At 47.0% G+C, this 20334-nt stretch overlaps 1 protein-coding gene across 7 annotated transcripts in view; it reads left to right on the forward strand.

Annotated features, from left to right (window-relative positions):
- The window catches only part of LOC147095723 (complement C3-like), a 165086-nt gene that overhangs the window by 19906 nt on the left and 124846 nt on the right, over window positions 1–20334 (forward strand). For all 7 annotated transcript variants that reach the window (XM_085974769.1, XM_085974768.1, XM_085974771.1 and 4 more), the window contains exon 7: window positions 9988–10075. In XM_085974769.1, the coding sequence (XP_085830895.1) occupies window positions 9988–10075 (88 nt within the window). The remainder of the gene's footprint in view (window positions 1–9987; window positions 10076–20334) is intronic.

Below are 20334 nucleotides of genomic sequence, written 5' to 3' on the forward strand. Positions count from 1 at the left end.
GATGCATCCGTTGATACTTTGATTCTTTTTGTTGGGTCAAAGAAGGTGAGTACAGGTGTGGTTGTCAGCACTGTTTTGAGGTTTATCCACTCTTGTTCGTGTCTTTCTGTCCATGCAAACTCATTTGTTTTATGTAGCAGGTCTCGCAGACAGGCTGTCTTGGCTGACAAGTTAGGAATGAACTTTCCAATGAAGTTTATCATCCCCATGATGCATAGCACTCCTTTTTTGTCAGTGGGTCGGGGCATTTTGAGTATGGCGTTTACTTTTTCCATATCTGGCTCTATTCCTTTACCAGATAGATTATCTCCTAGGAAAGTGACTTCCTGGATGCCAAACTGACACTTGGCTTTGTTGAGCTTCAGTCCATTCCGGCGTATGCACTGTAGCACTTTAGTCAGGCTCTCATTGTGTTCTTTCAGTGTGGAGCCCCAGATGATGATATCATCAACATAGGCCCGAACTCCTTCCAGACCTTCAATTATGTGTTCCATCACTCTATGAAAGATTTCAGATGCAGATATTATCCCAAAAGGCATTCTGAGGAAACAATACCTGCCAAATGGTGTGTTGAAGGTACAGTATTTGGTGCTCTCTTCATCCAGTTTTAATTGCCAAAATCCTTGTGAGGCATCGAGCTTTGTAAAGTATCTGGCACCTGACATTTCACTGGTGATTTTTTCTCGCTTGGGAATCTGGTAGTGTTCACGTTTTATGTTTGCATTTAAGTCCTTTGGATCCATGCATATTCTTAGATCATTGTTCTTTTTCTTTACACATACCATGGAGTTAACCCAGTCTGTTGGCTCTTCGACTTTCCTGATGACTCCTAGTGTGGTCATTCTGTCCAGTTCATTCTTGAGCCGGTCACGCAGGGGTGCTGGAACTCTTCGTGGAGCATGTACCACTGGCTGAACATCCTCCTTTAGCTGGATCTTGTAAGTGAATGGTCGAACTCCAAATCCTTTGAACACATCCTGGAAATTATTCACTACAGAATCCACCGAGTCATCTGGTCTGCTTATGGCCCAGTTTATATGGTAGACTCTCTTGACCAGTTCTAAGTCCTCACAAGCTTTGTCACCCAGTAGTGAATCAAGTCTTTCAGCCACAACAGAAAACATGAGATGATGCACTTTGTCTTTGACTGTCACTTTAAGTCTGCATACACCTAAGCTATCTATTTTCTGTCCATTATAGTCCTTCAGTAGTACTGACTTTTTCTGTATTTTGGGCTTTTCTTTCATATTGTTAATGTCACTCATACTGATTAAGTTTGCTTTTGCCCCAGTGTCTAGTTTCAAGGTAACTAATGCTCCATTTCCCTGCAGTGGGATCATCCATTTGTCCTCTTTTACTGCATTAACTTTATGTTCAGCATTGTCCATTTCTGAGGGCTGCACATTTTCTGTATCCTTTTTGATATTGTCACATGACACCATTCCTACAAAAAATGTCTCACTTAAATCAATGTCCTCAATTACATTAACTCGTTGCCCTTTCTTAGTTTTTACTTTTGAAAAGCATTGTTTGGCAAAGTGATTCTTTCCATTACACTTTGTGCACATTTTTCCAAATGCTGGGCATTGTCTTAACTGGTGTTTGTAACCACAGCGTTTACAATTAAAAATGTCATCCTCCGATTGCTTTTCATTTCTGTTCTGCCCACGTTTCTTCCCCTTGTAGGACACAGCACCGACAGCAGCATTATCACTCATTACAATTGCATCATTATTGATTTCACTGAAAGTCTTCGCGTGCTTTCGAGCTGGCTCGCTGGCTTGGCATATTTTCACAGCATTTTCCAAATTTAGGTCGGTTTCTCTCAACAGACGTTCCCTGACTTTTTTTATCATGAATACCAAACACAATCTGGTCACGAATCATGGATTCTTTCAGCTCAGAGAAATTACATGTCATTGCTTTCAGTTTCAGATCAGTTATAAAGCTATCAAAAGTCTCATTTTGCTGCTGTGTCCGAGAACGGAAGATGTATCTTTCATAGGTCTCATTCTTTTTGGGAGAGCAATGTGCATCAAATTATTTTAGCACATCTTCTAATTTTTCTCTGTTCTCCTCTGGATTAAATACAAATGTATTAAATACCTCTATTGCCTGTGGGCCTGCAACCGTAAGCAGCAATGCTATCTTCCTTGCGTCTGGCTTCGTACCGAATCCGATGGCTGCAATGTAGAGTTCGAATTGTTGTTTAAAGGTCTGCCAATTGTAGTCGATATTTCCTGTGAGTTTCAAACGCTCTGGTGGCTTCAAATTCTCCATGTCGCTTTTCACAATTTTCAGCAGATCTTCACCAATCCTGGTATGTTCATTAATAAATAGACATTCTTATTATGAACACAGCTAGCTTTTGCTAGACACTTTATTGAGCACATGTGGACTAGGTACAGTATCTGTAGAGGCATCCATCTTCACTGCTGCCTTGTGGGTAGCCTAGTGCCTCATGGGTAATGTAGTCTTAATATACATACAGCTGGGTAGTGTAGTCTTATATACATACAGCTATATACAGCTCTATACGGCTCCACCTAGTGTCCACTATAGAATGACATGTTATTGATCATTGCAGACCGTGTACAGCAGGCACCTCAAAGCACTGGAGAGGTACCACCAATGCTGCCTCCGCAAGATCCTGCAAATCCATTGGCAGGATAGCTGCACCAACGTCATTGTTCTCGCTCAGGCCAACATCCCGAGCATCGAAGCTTTGACCACGCTCGATCAGCTCCGATGGACAGGCCACATCGTCCGCATGCCCGATACGAGACTCGCAAAGCAAGCGCTCTACTCGGAGCTCCGACACGGCAAGAGAGCCCCAGGTGGGCAGAGGAAACGCTTCAAGGACAACCTCAAAGCCTCCTTGAAAAAGTGCAACATCGCCACCGACATCTGGGAATCCCTGGCCCAAGACCGCACAAAGTGGAGGAGAAGCATCCAGGAAGGCGCCAGACACCTCGAGTCTCTTCGCCAGGAGCAAGCGGAAGCCAAGCGCAAACAGCGGAAGGAGCGCACGTCAACCCAAGCACCCCACCCACCCACCCCTTCAACCACCGTCTGCCCCACCTGTGACAGAGACTGTAGGTCCCGCATTGGACTCATCAGTCACCTGCGAACTCATTTTTAGGTTGGAAGTGTTAGATCCGTGTATTTATGAAGTGTGTCCTTCAATAACTAGACACGAGACTGCAGGAACAATCAACAGGTATTTACTGGATGAGGGTTACTCTAAAACTAAACGTACAGATCCCTACTCAGGGTTTATATACAGGTGTGGTCACTGCCAGTACTACAGTATACAGGAGCTGTAAAAAGTAGTACTCCCCTTAAAGGTACATACACTACAATTCCTCCCCTTTCAGATTGACAGTACGATAACATTCATTTAACAATTAACACTTTTAACATGCACATTAACTGAAAATAGTCCATTTATAAATTCAGTCTTTGGGGCGGCTTCCTGATCCTTTCTGGATAGCGCCTTTCCTGAGTGTCTTGTTCTTGGTGCGGAGGCCCCTTGTCGTCAGTTGGTTCATCAGCTTCCGATGCTACTGTTTCTGGGGTAGATGCTACCTGTATGTCGGGTTCATCACCAGGTGCGCGAGACATGGGGTTGACTCGTTCCTGTGACTCTAGGATCTGGTCGACAAGGCATCTCACAATGTTCTCCCCAACATCCACTGTGTACATTAGTGGCCCCTGCCATGTGCATATCGTTCCTGGTTGCCATTTCTCTGTTCGGTAGTCGCGGGCCAAGACTGGTTGCCCTACATTGAAGCTCCTTGTCGGCTTCTCATTGTTGTGCTGGAATTGCTTATTCTCAACATCTCTTCGTACATTTGATCTGAGCAAATCCAGACGAGATCGCAACCTTCGGTTAAAGAACATCATGGCCGGGGTCTGGTTGGTGACTGCATGTGTCGCATTTCTGTAGGCTAACAGGAAATTGTCCACCTTATGCTGCAGTGGAATGTCGCCATCTCACATGGCCCTTACTGCTTTCTTAAAGGTTTGTACGAACCTCTCAGCCAATCCATTTGTGGCTGGATGATACGGGGGCGGATGTGTAATGCCTTACCCCATTCCTTTTCATGAATCTTCGAAACTCTTCGGACACAAACTGTGGTCCGTTATCAGAGCAAATCTGCTCTGGCAAGCCGTTCCTGGCAAATATGGTCCGTAGGACTGCAATAGTTTTCTCCGTGGTGGTGGATGACATTTTGATCACCTCAGGCCATTTCGAGTGCGCATCCACGGCTATTAGAAACATTGAGTCCATGAATGGACCAGCAAAATCAATATGCACCCATTGCCATGGAGATGAGGGCCACTCCCATGGGTGTAGAGGGGCATGTGGTGGTGCATTTTGGACCTTCTGGCATCCTGAGCAGCTCTTTGTCAGGTCCTCGATTTGCTGATCGATCCCCGGCCACCACACATAAGCCCTAGCAAGGCTTTTCATTTTCACCCCTCCCAGATGGCCTTCGTGAAGCTCATTGAGCACTCTCTCCCTTAACTTGGGTGGAATTACCACTCGGGATCCACACATCAAGGTCCCCTGGCATACTGACAGCTGTTCTCTTCTGGATGAGAATGCTGGCAACAGTGAGTCACCATGTGTTGGCCATCCCTTCACCGTCAAGTCATATACCCGAGACAGTGTCGGGTCATTTCGGGTCTCCTTCTCTATATCAGCATTAGTTACTGGCAAGCGTTCAACTATATTTGAATGAAATATTTCGAAAGGGTCCACTGCTGGTGCTTCCTCCGCAGTAGGCAGAGGCAGGCGTGATAGCCCATCAGCGTTTCCATGCTGTTTCGTGCCCTTATACTCGATTTCATATTGGTTCGCCCCTAGAAAAAGCGACCGTCTTTGTAGCCGTTGCGCAGTCATCACCGGCATGCCCTTCTTTGGATTAAAGATGGAGACAAGTGGTTGGTGGTCCGTCAGCAAGGTGAACTTCTGCCCGTGCAGATAATGGTTGAACTTTTTTACTCCCCACACTAGGCTGAGGGCCTCCCTGTCAATCTGGGCGTAGTTACGCTCGGCTGAGGTTAGTGACCGAGACGCATAAACTACCGGCCTCTCCGAGCCGTCCGGGAACTTGTGCGACAGCACCGCTCCAATGCCATAGGGTGATGCATCACACGCCAACCGAATTGGTAGTGCTGGGTTGAAATGAGCCAACACCTCTTTTGATGTGATCAATTCTTTGCACTTCTGGAAAGCTCGTTTACATTCGTCATTCCACTTCCATGGTACCCCCGTTTGCAGTAGGGTGTTCAGTGCGTGTAGTACTGGAGACAAATTCGGCAAGAACCTATGGTAGTAGTTCGCCAGCCCGAGGAACGACCTCAGTTGTGACACATTTTCCGGTGCTGGAGCCTTGACTACTGCCTCAATCTTTTCAGGGGACTTATGTAACCCCTCTTCATCAATAGCGTGGCCACAATACGAGATCTGCTTCTGGAAAAACTCGCATTTGTGGCGATTTGCTCGGAGCCCATATTCCTTCAATCTAGTGAGCACCTGCTCCAGGTTGGCGAGGTGATCACTGTCATTTTCGCCCGTGACCAGGATGTCGTCCAAATAACACTGGGTCCCTGCAATCCCTTGCAGGACTTGATCCATTACCCTTTGCCAAATAGCCGGAGCTGATGCTACCCCGAACACCAGCCGACTGTATTGGTAGAGACCTTTATGAGTGTTGATCGTGAGGTATTGTTTCGAGGCTTCTTCTACCTCCATTTGCAGGTACGCCTGGGCCAGATCAATCTTAGTGAAGCGTTTCCCTCCAGGTAGCGAGGCGAAAATATCCTCAATCCATGGAAGCGGATATTGTACTGTGTGAAGGGCTGGGTTCACTGTCACCTTAAAGTCCCCACAGATGCGAACTTTCTTTGGTTCCCCAGGCGTATTACTCAATGACCTCTTCATTACAGGAACGATGGGTGTGGCCCACTCGTTCCAGTCCACTTTGGACAGTACTCCTGAACGTTCCAAACCTTCCGGCCTTCAAAAACTTTGGGCTTGCATTTTCCTCTATTTTGATCATTGCTGTTATGCCTTTTAGTTTTCCAAGTCCCTCCTGGAACACTTCTTGTGTGTCAGTTAGCATTTTTGACAGTCGTCCAGGTGTGGCGTCGTCATCCTTTTTGGCATCTACAGTCAGTGCTTTTATGGAATGCCAATCTAGCTGTATCTTCCGGATCCATTCACGTCCTAGCAGTGGTGGTCCTCCATCTGGCAATACATATAGGTCCATTTTTGGTGTTTCCTTACCATTATATACAACGTTCACCCTTATTTTTCCTTTGGGGTAGACTTTTTGCCCCGTGTACATCTTCAAGACAATCTCTGTATCTCTCAAGGGTATATGTGAGAATAGCCGCTTGTAGTCCCTTCGGTTTATGACTGTTAGGGCTGATCCTGTGTCCAATTCCATTTTCACTTGGACTCCAGCTATCTTGAGCACGACCCAGATTGTTTGATGATCCTCCATTTGGATCACCTTATGTAGTTTCAGACAACCCAGCTCCTTGCTTCTGGAGTCTGTATCACTTTTCTGTTTGTCTGAACTACTCTCCGTCACCTTATGTACCTTCTTGTACTTCTCCTGTGGAGATTTCTTGCTGCTGGTTTTCTTTCCCGACCTGCAGACTCTTGCTATGTGTCCTACCTTTCCACACTGTCTGCACACTTTGTCCTTAAACCAGCAATCATTATGGTTGTGTGTTGTTCTGCCGCAGCTATAGCACTTTACTGTTCCATATGACATTTCATTTGTGCCATATTCTTGCGGTCTCCGTTGTATCTCTGCAGCGCCCCGTGCGGCTGCTTCGTGTGATACTGCCATGCTGAAAGCCTTGTCCAGTGTAAGATCCTTTTCAGATAGAAGCCATTTCTGGGTTCCTTCACTTTGAAGCCCACACACAAACTTGTCCCTTAACGTATCTGCTAGTCCCATTCCAAACTGGCAGTGTTTCGATAGCTTGCGCAGTTCCGTTAAATACTCAGCATTACTCTCATCTTTATGCTGGTTCCTTTTGTGAAACTTAAATCTTTCTGCTATCAGCAGCGGTGTGGGGTTTAAGTGGTTCTGTAGGATTGACACTATGTTTCCAAAATCCTTGCCCACTGGCTTCTCTGGGGTTACTAGGTTTCGCAGTAAACCATATGTTTTTGCACCCATGGAATTCAACAATACCAGCGCTTTCCTCTCATCTGGCATTTCATTCGCCTTGCAGTACACTTCAATGCGTTCGACATATGTCGCCCAATCTTCGACTTCATTGTCGAACGCTGTGATACTGCTACTCTTCGGCATCCCTGGGTGTGGTTAGACTGGCTCAAAATGGCGTTTTCCCGCGCTTCCCTTCTTCTCTGCTGTGGCTGAAAACGGCGTTTTCCCTCACTCTCCCTTCTTCTCCGCTGCGGCTCAAAATGGTGTTTTCCCGCGCTCTCCCTTCTTCTCCGCTGCGGCTCAAAATGGCGTTTTCCCGCGCTCTCCCTTCTTCTCCGCTGCGGCTCAAAATGTAGTTTCCCCGCGATCTCCCTTCTTCCCCGCTGCGGCTGCTCGGCCCTTGAACACCGGCTGCGCTCTGTGCGTTTCCCTTTCTTCCCCACTGACGTTGCTCGTCCCTTGAACACCGGCTGCGCTCTGCGCGTTTTCTTTCGCGCCTCTCTCTCTTCTCCCGTCGACGCCGTTTGGTCCTGAACACTGGCTGCGCCCTGTGCGCTCTACCCTCTCTCTTCTCCCGTCGACACCACTCGGTCCGGGACTCCGGCTGCACCCTGTGTGCTCTACCCTCTCTCTTCTCCCGTCGATGCCGTTCGGTCCTGAACACCGGCTGTGCCCTGTGCGCTCTACCCTCTCTCTTCTCCCGTCGACACCGCTCGGTCCTGAACACCAGCTGCACCCTGTGCGCTCTACCCTCTCTCTTCTCCTGTCGACGCCGTTCGGTCCTGAACACCGGCTGTGCCCTGTGCGCTCTACCCTCTCTCTTCTCCCGTCGATGCCGCTTGGTCCGGAGCTCCGGCTGCACCCTGTGTGCTCTACCCTCTCTCTTCTCCCGTCGACGCTGCTCGGCCTTTTCTGTGCCATCGGTCGGCTCTAGCCACCGCTGTCCGGGAAGGGTCTGCGCCGTACCTGTTGCCAGCCCATTTCGCTGGACCACCGTGACTGGAGAACCAAGCCCAGCTCTCAACAGCCTCCCCTGCGATGCTCAATCTCTGCTGGATGACTGGGCGGTTGCTCGTGGTCGACGCCCGTGCTTCTGGCCTCAACTTTCTTCCACTGTTCTCCAGGAGCGAATCCCTGGGAGGTAATGCAGAGTTGCAGGTAGGTTCGAATCTGCCTCGTCGCCACTGTTAGATCCGTGTATTTTTGATGTTGTGTGTCCTTCAATAACTAGACACGAGACTGCAGGAACAACCAACAGGTATTTACTGGATGAGGGTTACTCTAAAACTAAACGTACAGATCCCTACTCAGGGTTTATATACAGGTGTGGTCACTGCCGGTACTACAGTATACAGGAGCTGTAAAAAGTAGTTCTCCCCTTAAAGGTACTTACACTACAGGAAGCAAGTCATCCTGGTTCCGAGGGACTGCCTCAGAAGAAGGAGAAAAGAAGATATTCAAGACAGAGATCGATAGATTTTTGGACACTAAGGGAGTCAAGGGTTATGGGGAAAGTGCAGGAAAGTGGAGATGAGGTCAGCGATCAACCATGATCTTACTGAATGGCGGAGCAGGCTCGAGGGGTCGTGTGGCCTACTGCAAAGTTCCCTCTAGGGCGCGCAGGCGCACAGCCACGCATTGATAGGGAGGTCCGGCGCAGGCGGCTCACCAGATGTCACCGCAGGAAAAGATACCCCGCATGCATTGCCGCACAGCGCCTGTACAGCAAATTTAAAGGGACCGCACAAGAGAAAAAAAATTAGAGGGAACACTGGCCTCCTCCTGCTCCTATTTCTTAAGTTCTTATGAGCAGTTTGAGAGCAGTTTTCTTCTCTTATTTTCTTCCCTTACATTCTGAGATGGATTTTCGTAGCTTTATTTTGAATTTATTTATTTGAGGTTATAATTGAAGTTCAACTTCACTCGGTTTGCTGAATATGAATGTAATGTGCCTAAAGCAGACCAAGCTAGTTCATCAACGATTTAAAGTGTTCCCTTTTGTTAGGAACACGATATATTGCTGGTATTCACAAGAATGATGATTTTTTTTTGCAGCGTGTAAGCCACTTGCTGCCGAATACCCAGCCTCTGACTTGCTCTTGTAGCCACAGTATTTATGCGCCTGGTCCAGTTGAGTTTCTGGTCAAAGGTGACCCCCCAGAATGTTAATGGTGGGGGATTTGGCGACAGTAATGCGATTGAATATCAACGGGAGGTGGTTAGATTCTCTCTTCTTGGAGATGGTCATTGCCTCATACTTGTGTGGTGCGAATGTTACTTACCATTTATCAGCCCAAGCCTGGACGTTGTCCAGGTCTTGCTACATCTGGACATTGACTGCTTCATTACCTGAGGAATTATGAATGGAAGTGCACACTGTGTAATCATCAGCAAAGAACCCCACTTCTGACCTTATGATGGAGGGAAGGTCATTGGTGGAGCAGCTGAAGATGGATGGCCTAGGACACTGCCTTGAGGAACCCCTGCAGTGATGTCCTGGGGCTGAGATGATTGGCCTCCAACCACCACAACATCTTCCTTTGTGCTAGGTATGACTCCAGCCATTGGAGAGTTTTCCCCTTGATCCTTATTGACTTCAGTTTTACTAGGGCTCCTTGGTCTAACACTCGGTCAAATGCTGCCTTGATATTTCGAATAACCAGTTATTTCTCCAATTACAATGTCACACTTCAATCTATTTTAAAGATATATATATAACAGTAATTCTAAAGCATCAATTATTCTTTTATATTACATTTATTTTAGTGTGATTGATTCATTTCTATAGAGTTACCCAAATTTGATGTGAGGATAATCCCAGATCGTTGGTATTACGTGGTGACTGATGGCAACTTTTCATTCACAATCCAAGTACTGTAAGTAATCCCTTCATATCCTTTTATATATGCATGCGCTGAGAGACTTTTTTGGCGCAACAGATAAAATAACAACTTGCATTAACGTAGTGCCTTTAATTTAACAAAATGTCCCAAGGCATTTCACCAAAGGACTGAGAAAAGGACGAGAGCAGAAACAAGATGACCCAAGGCTTGGTTAAAGAGCTCAGTTTTGTGGACACTTTTGAAGGTAGCACGTGAGATGTAACATGGTAGAAAGCTTTATGTGGAGGTATTATAGGGTATTGTCATATATCCCTATTGCCCTTATGTGGAGGTATTATAGGATATTGTCATATATCCCTATTGCCCTTATGTGGAAGTATTATTGGATATTGTGATGGAGAGACATCCACAGTAGCCTGAATCAGAAGAGCGTAGAGTGCAAAATGAGATGAGGGGCTTGCGGTGGGTTAGGTGAGGAGGACATGAAAGGATTTGTAAATGACAAAGAGGATTTTGAAGTCAGTGTTAATAGGTAGATAGCAGAGATCACATAGGGCAGGGGTGGCAATGAGAGCGACAGTATGAATTTGGATGAGATGGTGCTTCTGCAGGATAGAGATCTGGAAACCAGCATTGGAGAAATCAAATTTGGAAATGACAATGACATGGACTAGGCTTTCAATGGTGGTGGGTGGTGTAGTGCAAATGAAATATAATTGATCTTGAATTGATGTACTAACATTAGACATTATTCATTGGAATTCTGCTTATTTTTGTCTTCAACATATAAATGAAAGATTGATTTTTTTGTTCATTCTCGGGATGAGGGCTTTGCTGGCAAGGCCAGCATTTATTGCCCATCCCTAGTTGCCCTTGAGAAGGTGGTGGTAAGCCCCCTTCTTGAATCGCTGCAGTCCGTGTGGTGAAGGGGCTCCCACAGTGCTGTTAGGGAGGGAGTTCCAGGATTTTGACCCAGCAACGATGAAGGATCGGCCGATATATTTTTAAGTCAGGATGGTGTGTGACTTGGAGGGGAACTTGGAGGTGGTGGTGTTCCCATGCGCCTGCTGCCCTTGTCCTTCTAGGTGGAAGAGGTCGCAGGTTTGGGAGGTGCTGCCGAATCTTCTGTAGCTTTTGAGGTCAGATCATAATTGAAAAGTGCTCACTGTACATGAATATTCTTGAGTGATGATGTTTATGGATTTAGAGCTTCGATATCAGGGTTCAGTGCACATACGGTGACACAGGGCTAGATTTTCTCAATGGGGAGCTTTTGGAGGAGCTTTTGGAGGCGGGACTCCCACTTGTCAGGTTTGAGTCCCGTCTCCATCGACTTGTGCCCAACCGATGCTATTTTCCCTTGATTGACCCAGCGGGCTTAGCAGGCCAATTAAGGGAAAGCCGGTTACAGGTGACATCAGTGAGTGACGTTACATCTCTCAAGAGCTTTTGACAGCTGAAATGTCAGCGTTTGATGGCTCTGTGAAGCTGTCAAACACTGACAACCTGTCCTCTAAGTTAAGTCCTTCCACTCAAGCTCAATTAGAGAGCTCTCCTGAGCAGAAAGCAGAGGCTGCAGCTTTTGACAGTTCAGCAGCCATTCTGCTTCCTGTGCCGGTGAGCTGAGGGACTCCCGAGACCTGAAGGGAGGAAGCCTGCAGGAAGAAGTAAAGGTAAGTAAAACTTATTAAAACACTTTACACACACCTCACACACTTTCCTCTCCACACTTGCACTCATCACTCACCTCCACACCGGGCATCTCGGCCCCTCCGCCCCTAGCAGACCAACGGCCCACCTCGCTGACACTGGCAAGGTTCGGAGCCGTCTGGAAGCCCACACTTCAGGGCTGAAAATAGGGGTTCCCAAAAAACTGCCTGTTAACTATCTGTTAACAGGCAGTTAATTGGCACTAATCTTCCTGCTTCGGGGAGGCGGCTCCCAGCGCGGGTCGGGTACCCGCCTCCTGGGAAGATGGCACGGAGGCGGGTTGGGGGCGGAATGGGTACCTGACCCCAAATTCTGCATTTTCCCGGCAGTCCTGTCTCCTTACCCGCCTCCCCAGGGCTGGCAAAATTGCCACCACAGTTTTCCCTGACGAGGCTCTTTACGATTTATGTTTGTGGGTGTTGGGTCTGCAGTGGGTGTAGAATTAAGATGTTGAATCATGTTTTCTGCTGAATCCTTCATTCTTTATTCTCAGAAATTATTGAAACCCGACTGAGAAACTAGACCAAGTTATGGTGACCCTTGCTGTCTAGTTAGACTGAGGTCCAGCTTCGCTGATCCTCTAGAAATCATGTAGAATCATAGAATGAAACAGCGCAGAAGGGGGCCATTCAGCCCATTATGCATCTGCCGGCTCTGTGTTTTTACTTAGTTAGAAAGAGACTTCTCGCTACCTTCGATATCCAGTGGCGTGAACAGGCTTGGAGAAGCCACTTTCGCAATTCCTCATTAATATCCACGCCAGTTTGGACTAATAAAGGAGAGCCAGCACCAATTTGTTAAGGGAAAATCATGTTTGACTAACTTGATTGAGTTTTTTGATGAGATAACAGAGAGGGTGGATGAAGGCAGTGCAGTGGATGTTGTGTATATGGACTTTCAAAAAGCATTTGATAAAGTACCACATATTAGGCTTGTTAGAAAAATTGAAGCCCATGGGATAAAAGAGACAGTAGCTACATGGATACAAACATAGAAACATAGACGATAGGAGCAGGAGTAGGCCATTCGGCCCCTTGAGCTTGTTCCGCCATTTAATGAGATCATGGCTGATCATCCAAATTCAGTACCCTGTCCCTGCCTTCTCCCCATATCCCTTGATCCCTTGGTCCCTTTAGCCTTAAGAAATATATCTAACTCCTTCTTGAATATATTTAATGAATTGGCCTCAACTGCCTTCTGTGATAGAGAATTCCACAGGTTCACCACTCTCTGGGTGAAGAAATTCCTCCTCATCTCTGTCCTAAATGGCTTACCTCTTATCTTTAGACTGTGACCCCTGGTTCTGGACTCCCCTGCCATCAGGAACATCGTTCCTGCATCTAGTCTGTGTAGTCCTGTTAGAATTTTATAAGTTTCAATGAGATCCCCTCTCATTCTTCTAAACTCCAGCAAGTATAAGCCCAAAATTGGCTAAGCCAATTGTGATAAATAGCTGTTTTTCGAACTGGAGGGAGGTATACAGTGGTGTTCCCCAAGGTTCAGTACTAGAACCATTGCTGTTTTTGGTATACATTAATGACTTGGGGGGAAAAATTCAGTTGGTAGCGCCACCCATTAGTGCCTTAAGAGGGCGCTAAGTGGGGTGCAAAGCAACTAGCGCCCGGGCGCGGCGATATCTGCACCTCTCGTGGAATTGACCGGACATTTTGTGGCAGTGCTAAACAATACCGCCATGATCTCCTGCGCCAGCAGATCGTGACATCAGTCGAGTGCGCAACGCCCTGTTAGTGCCCCGGACCGGAAATTGAGAGGTGTCCCCTGCCTTAACGCCTGCCGCTAGCAACGACAAGTTGAGGGGAGCGTTATGCTGTCAGAAAGGGACGAGGGGAGCACTATTTAAAGGCGACCGCTTCCTGCCTTTTTTTGTCGGTGACATTTTTGCACCATGCATTCTGAGAGAGAGAGAGAGAGACTTCTGGAGAGATTCAACGCTGTGTGAAGGAGTTTTGGGTACTGAGCTGCACTTTGCAGGGTGGTTTTGATTTGACCTTCCTTGCATCAATTTAGAAGAGACTATGGGGGCTGCACTCTGAGCTCTTTCCCTGGGCCTCTCCATTGTTCTTTCCAGCAGATTTGATGGACAGGTCTCTCTGTTAAGTCTGTGAATTATTTAGTTAATTAAAACACAGGCTAATGAGTAACAATAAGAACAGGTCTTTACTGGTTGGAGGTAGGGACTATACTGAATACAAGATTACTGCACAGTGCTTATATACCGGTGTGTTCACCCCCGGTATTACGTCTACAGCAGCCTGAGAAAGTAGTACATCTCTTAAGGTGGAACAGGCTTAAGCTCTCTTAAGGTGGAACAGGTTACATACACAACACTCCTCCCTTCTTAGCTTTATAGTCACCCCCCCATTTAACATAACGTAATAACATATATACATATATAACTTCATGTTTAACGTAACATATCACAAATTCAGTCTCTGCGGAAAACAGTTCACAGATTCAATCTCTGTGGTGTAGTCGGTTCACGTTACTCATTCAATAGTCCTTTCATGGATTTAACAGCTTGAACTTCCGAACTGATTTGGCTCCGTTCGGAGGGACCACGTGTGTGATCTGGTAGAGGTGATAATGGTTCAGATGGGTCATCTTCTGTTTTTACTTTTCCTTTTCTGCTTCTTGGAGACTCTCTGGGCTCCATTGTCAGCTGCCACAGCTGCCAGCTGCATGCGCAGTTCCTCCTTCTCTTCCTCCTGTTTCCATCGTAGAGCCAGCTTCTCCCGATGTTCCGTAGACTTTTGGTGCTCCTCCATGATTTCTGCACTTTGGGAGTCGAAGTTACAAGCTGGGCAGGACAGGACATCGTAATATTCGGTGTCGTCCACCAGGTCATAGTAATATTCGGTGTCGTCCTGAGCTAGACCAGTGAGGGTCGTCTATTTCCTCCATACCCAGCTGGACGTTAGCCAGCTCTTGTTCCAAATCCAGACATCTTTCCTGAAGAGACTTCTTCAGGTGTACCTCTGCATCCAGCTTTTTCTGGGCTTTCAGCAAGTCGTTTACTTGTGACCTCATTTGTGATTTTAATACTTCAACTTCCTTTGGAGATTGATTGATCGGACTATGCAATCCCTCTACCGGAGCAGCTGTTTCAGCGGTCTGTTGTTCTACATTGACATGAGTCAGCGTACTTTTGGCATCCAATGGCTGCTCTGTTGCAGTCGTTTCAGTCTGTGTCGTCACATCAGCCATCTCAATGACTTTTGAGAGCTCCGAACCCCTTTCGTTTGAATATTGAAGTTCGTGTTCAAGTTTTTCCCATTTCAGAGTCCTGTCCTTCAGCATATGCAGGAGTTGGCTGACCGTTAACTCCTCTGACATCAGACGTTTTGTGTGCTCCTGCTCCATTTTCTCCATCAGCTGCTTCTGTTGTCTTTCCAGATTCTCCAACTCTATATCAAAGGACTCTTTCGTTGCATTCAACTCTTGCTCAAAACGGCGAAGCATTTGTTCTAATTGCTGTTGTAGTTTGAAATGGAGTTGAGTTCGAGCCCGGTGTCCCTCAGAAATGGGCACATCAGTAGACTTGCCAGACTCAGAATCCACAGTTAAACTATGTTGTTGTTGCTCAGTGGAATTCTGTGCTGAAACTTTGTCTTTTGCACCTGAGTTGGGCTTACCATCATCCGTTCCAGAGTCTGGGCCGACTATCTTCACCGAGTTCTCACTCATTATTGTTTGTAGGAAATGCCAGTCCATATTCATTTTCCTAATCCACTCCCGTCCTAGTAGTGGAGGACCTCCTTCAGATATCACATATAAGTCCATTATTTGACTGTCTTCGCCCTTGTGGACCACTGCAACCTCTATTTTCCCGATGGGGTACACTCTTTGCCCCGTGTATGTTTCCAATATAATCCCCGTATCCTGTAGGGGAATATGTTGGAATAACTTTCCGTAATCTTTCTTATTTATGACCGTCAATGCCGATCCAGTGTCCAATTCCAGTTTTACTTGGACTCCTTCTATCTGAAGAGTGACCCAAATTGTCTGGAGGTCTGCACCCTTACCAACGTTGAGTACCCTTAAGCTAGCCAGTTCAATACTGCTTGCGTCTGAATCGGACTCCTGTTCGGCCACCTTGTGTACCTTTGCGTATTTCCCTTGCGGTGACTTCTTGTTGCTGGTCTTCTTCGCTGACCTGCATACTCTAGCTATATGTCCAAGCCTACCACAAGTTCTACATTCTTGGTTTTTAAACCAACACTGGTTCTGATCATGCGTTGTCTTTCCACAACGATAACATTTGCCAGAACTCACACCCAATTTGTGTGCACTGAGCTCCGGTGACCGTAGCTGCATTACTGCCGTGCCTCTCGCTGCGGCTTCGTGTGCTGCTGCCATAGTGACCGCCTTCTCAAGCGTCAGCTCATTCTCCTCGAGCAGTCGCTTTTGTGTATCCTGTTTAAATAAACCACACACAAATTTGTCTCGAAGTGCCTCTGTCAGTCCCGTTCCAAACTGGCAATATTTCGCTAATTTACGCAATTCCAGCAAATATTCAGCATTGCTTTCATGCTGTAGCTGCCTTCTGTCGTAAAATTTAAATCGTTCCGCTAGCATCAGCGGCGTGGGGTTTAGATGATCTTTCAGGACAGTAACAATCTCATCGAACGTCTTATCCACCGGTTCATCTGATGATAACAGGTGTTTCAATTGCCCGTATGTCTTCGCACCCATTAAATTTAATAATGTTAGAGCTTTATCTTGGTCACGAATTTTATTGGCCTTACAATAATTTTTTACTCTTTCAACATATATGGCCCAATCTTCAAGGTCACTATCAAAGGTGCTAATATTCCCGTGTTTAGGCATTGTAGATTTGCAATTTCTCAGGTTTTATTTTCTTTACTTGTTATCAAAGATGGCGGCTTCCCGCTCTTGCCGTCGTCCTCCGCCCACAAAATGGCGGTTTTCCCGCGCTTGGCGGTCTTCACCCGTCCCCCGACTCCCTTCAGCCCTCGAGTGCGGCCCTTATCTTCGCCGCGATCGCCCGAGTGCGGCCCTTATCAGCGGATTCGATCGATGGCCCGGCTGCGCCTCGCACTTGAAAGCGGCCCGGCCCTTATCGGCGGTTGCGATCGATGGCCCGGCTGCGCCCCTCACTTCAAAGCGGCCCAGCCCTTATCTGCCGATCGCTATCGCCCTACCTCTCTCTTCCCCAGTCCTGTCTTTACTCCGGTTCACAAGCTGATGGAGGTTCAGGGTCCTAATGCCTGTCGCTTCCAATCGCTGGAAGCTGTCAGGATTTCTGCTGCCCTTCAGTTTTGAGTGGGGTGTTGAGGATTGAAACCTCTCTTCAACGTCCTGTCTTTGGACGAAGCCGCCGTGGAATAACTGCCGCAGGGTAAGAGCCTGACTCGTCGCCAGTGTTAAGTCTGTGAATTATTTAGTTAATTAAAACACAGACTAATGAGTAACAATAAGAACAGGTCTTTACTGGTTGGAGGTAGGGACTATACTGAATACAAGATTACTGCACAGTGCTTATATACCGGTGTGTTCACCCCCGGTATTACATCTACAGCAGCCTGAGAAAGTAGTACATCTCTTAAGGTGGAACAGGCTTAAGCTCTCTTAAGGTGGAACAGGTTACATACACAACACTCTCCAGGCTGAGGTTCAGGCCGAGATTCAAGGCTGCAATGAGCAGGATTTGGATGGAGAGCAAGATCAACCCTCCCCTTTAAGATAAAAACAGAAAATGCAGGAGAAACTCAGCCGGTCAAGCAGCATCTGTGAAGAGAGAAACAGATTTAACGTTTCAGGTCGATGACCGTTCATCAGAACTCCCCTTTAAGAATTGTACAGTGCCAGTGTGTCTGTGTTCCATTGCTGACTGAAATCACATGAGCTTCGCCAGCGCTGTGTGGTAACGCCTCGCTCCTCGGCCTTAGTGCCTTAAGACAGGTGTGTAGCGCCTGATTTAGCGCTCCAATCACCTCCAGGGGCAATAAAAGCCAAGTTTGCTGTCTGAGTCGATAATTAGTGCCAGGCGCTAAACTTTGCATACCGCCAATAATAGTGTCCCAAATGGGGCGATACCGAATTTTTCCCCCTTGGTCTTGGGGGTGCAGGGCACAATTTTGAAATTCGTAGATGACACAAATCTTGGAAGTGTAGTAAACAGTGAGGAAGATAGTGATAGACTTCAAGAAGACATAGACAGGCTGGTGGAATGGGTGGACACATAGCAGATGAAATTCAACACAGAAAAGTGTGAGGTGGTACATTTTGGTAGGTAGAATGAGGAGAGACCATACACACTAACTGGTACAATTTTAAAGGGGCTGCAAGAACAGAGAGACTGGGGGTGCTTGTGCACAAATCTTTGAAGGTGACAGGACAGGTTAAAGCAGTTAATAAAGCCGATGGGATCCTGGGCTTTATAAATAGAAGCACAGAGTACAAAAGCCAGGAAGTTATGCTAAACCTATATAAAATACTAGTTCAGCCACAGCTTAAGTATGGTGTCGAATTCTGGGCACCACATTTTTGGAAGGTCGTGAAGACTTTGGAGAGGGCACAGAAGCGATTTACTAGAATGGTTCCAGGGATGAGGGAATACAGTTACGTGGATAGAGCAGAGAAGCTGGGGTTGTTCTTGTAGTGTATGTACCTTTAAGAGAGAACTACTTTTACAGCTCCTGTATACTGTAGTACCAGCAGTGACCACACCTGTATATAAGCCTTGCGCATGCCTCTGTACCCCCAGTCTTGAGACTACCCTCCTCCAGTAAATACCTGTTTATTGTTAAGTTATAGCATCCGTGTGGTTATTGAAAAACATCATACTCTCAGAATCACAGATCTAACAGTTCTCTTTAGAGTAGAGAAGGCTAAGAGGAGATTCGATAGAGGTGTTCAAAATCATGAAATGCTTAGATAGAGTACGGGAATGGTAGCATCGTGGTTATGTTACTGGACTAGAAATCCTAGAGGCTGAACTAATGATCGGGTGACGTGAGTTCAAATCCCACCACAGCAGCTGGGGAATTTAAATTCAGTTAATTGAATAAAAAGCTAGTATCAGTAATAGTGACTATGAAACTATTGGATTGTTGTTAAACCCCATCTGGTTCACTAATGCCTGTTAGGAAAGGAAATTTGCCACCTTTACCTGGGCTGGCCTATATGTGACTCCAGACCCACAGCAATGCCCTAGCAAGCCAGTCAGTTGTCAAATAAGAATAAAACCAGACGCGCGACAGACACGACAACGGCAGACCCAGCCCAGTCGACCCTGCAAAGTCCTCCTCAACAACATCTGGGGACCTGTGCCAAAAGAGAGCTGTCTCACAAACTAGTCAAGCAACAGCCTGACATAGTCATACTCACAGAATCATACCTTTCAGCCAATGTCTCAGACTCCTCCATCACCATCCGTGGGTATGTCCAAAGGTGGCGGCACAGTGGTATACAGTCGGGAAGGAGTGGTCCTGGGAGTCCTCAATATTGACTCCGGACCCCATGTCTCATGGCTTCAAGTCAAGCATGGACAAGGAAACCTCCTGCTGATTACCACATGGCGCCCCTCCCTCAGCTGATGAATCAGTGCTCTTCCATGTTGAACACCACTTGGAAGAAGCACTGAAGTTAGCAAGGGCACAGAATGTGGCACAGGTGGGGGACTTCAACGCCCATCACCGAGCGTGGCTCGGTAGCGCCGAGCTGGCCAAGTCCTGAAGGACATAGCTGCGAGTCTGGGCCTGCTACAGAGGGTGAGAGAACCAAAACGAGGGGAAGAACCTACTTGACCTCATCCTCACCAATCTACCTGTCGCAGATGCATCTGTCCATGGTAGCAGTGACCACTGCACAGTCATTGTGGAGACAAAGTCCCATCCTCACACTGAGGATACCGTGTGTCATGTGGCACTACCACCGTGCTAAATGGGATAGATTCAGAACAGATCTAGCAACTCAACACTGGGCATCCACGAGGCGCTGTGGGCCATCAGCAGCAGCAGAATTGTATTCCACCACAATCTGTAACCTCATGGCCCGGCATATCCCTCACTCTACCAATACCATCAAGCCAGGTGATTAAGCCTGGTTCAATAAGGACTTCAGAAGAGCATGCCAGAAGCAGTACCAGACATACCTAAAAATGTGCCAACCTGGAGAAGCTGCAACACAGGACTACATACATACTAAAAAGCAGAAGCAGCATGCTATAGACAGAGCTAAGCAATCCCACAATCAACGGATCAAATCAAAGCTCCGCAGTCCTGCCACATCCAGTCGTGAATGGTGGTGGACCATTAAACAACTAGCGGGAGGTGGAGGCTCCATGAATACCTCCAACCTCAATGATGGTGGAGCCCAGCAGGTGAGTGCAAAAGACAAGGCTGAAGCGTTTGCTACCATCTTCAGCCAGAACTGCTGAGTGGATGATCCATATCAGCCTCCTCCTGAGGTCCCCACCACCACAGAAACCAGTCTTCAGCCAATTCGATTCACTCCACGTGATATCAAGAAACGGCTGAGTGCACTGGATACAGCAAAGGCTGTGGGTCCCCGACAACATCCCGGCTGTCGTGCTGAAG

The sequence above is a fragment of the Somniosus microcephalus genome, unplaced genomic scaffold, assembly GCF_052327205.1.
Source record: "Somniosus microcephalus isolate GS21.2 unplaced genomic scaffold, FLI_Smic_1.0 unresolved_chr1, whole genome shotgun sequence".
In the NCBI taxonomy this organism is placed as follows: domain Eukaryota; kingdom Metazoa; phylum Chordata; class Chondrichthyes; order Squaliformes; family Somniosidae; genus Somniosus; species Somniosus microcephalus.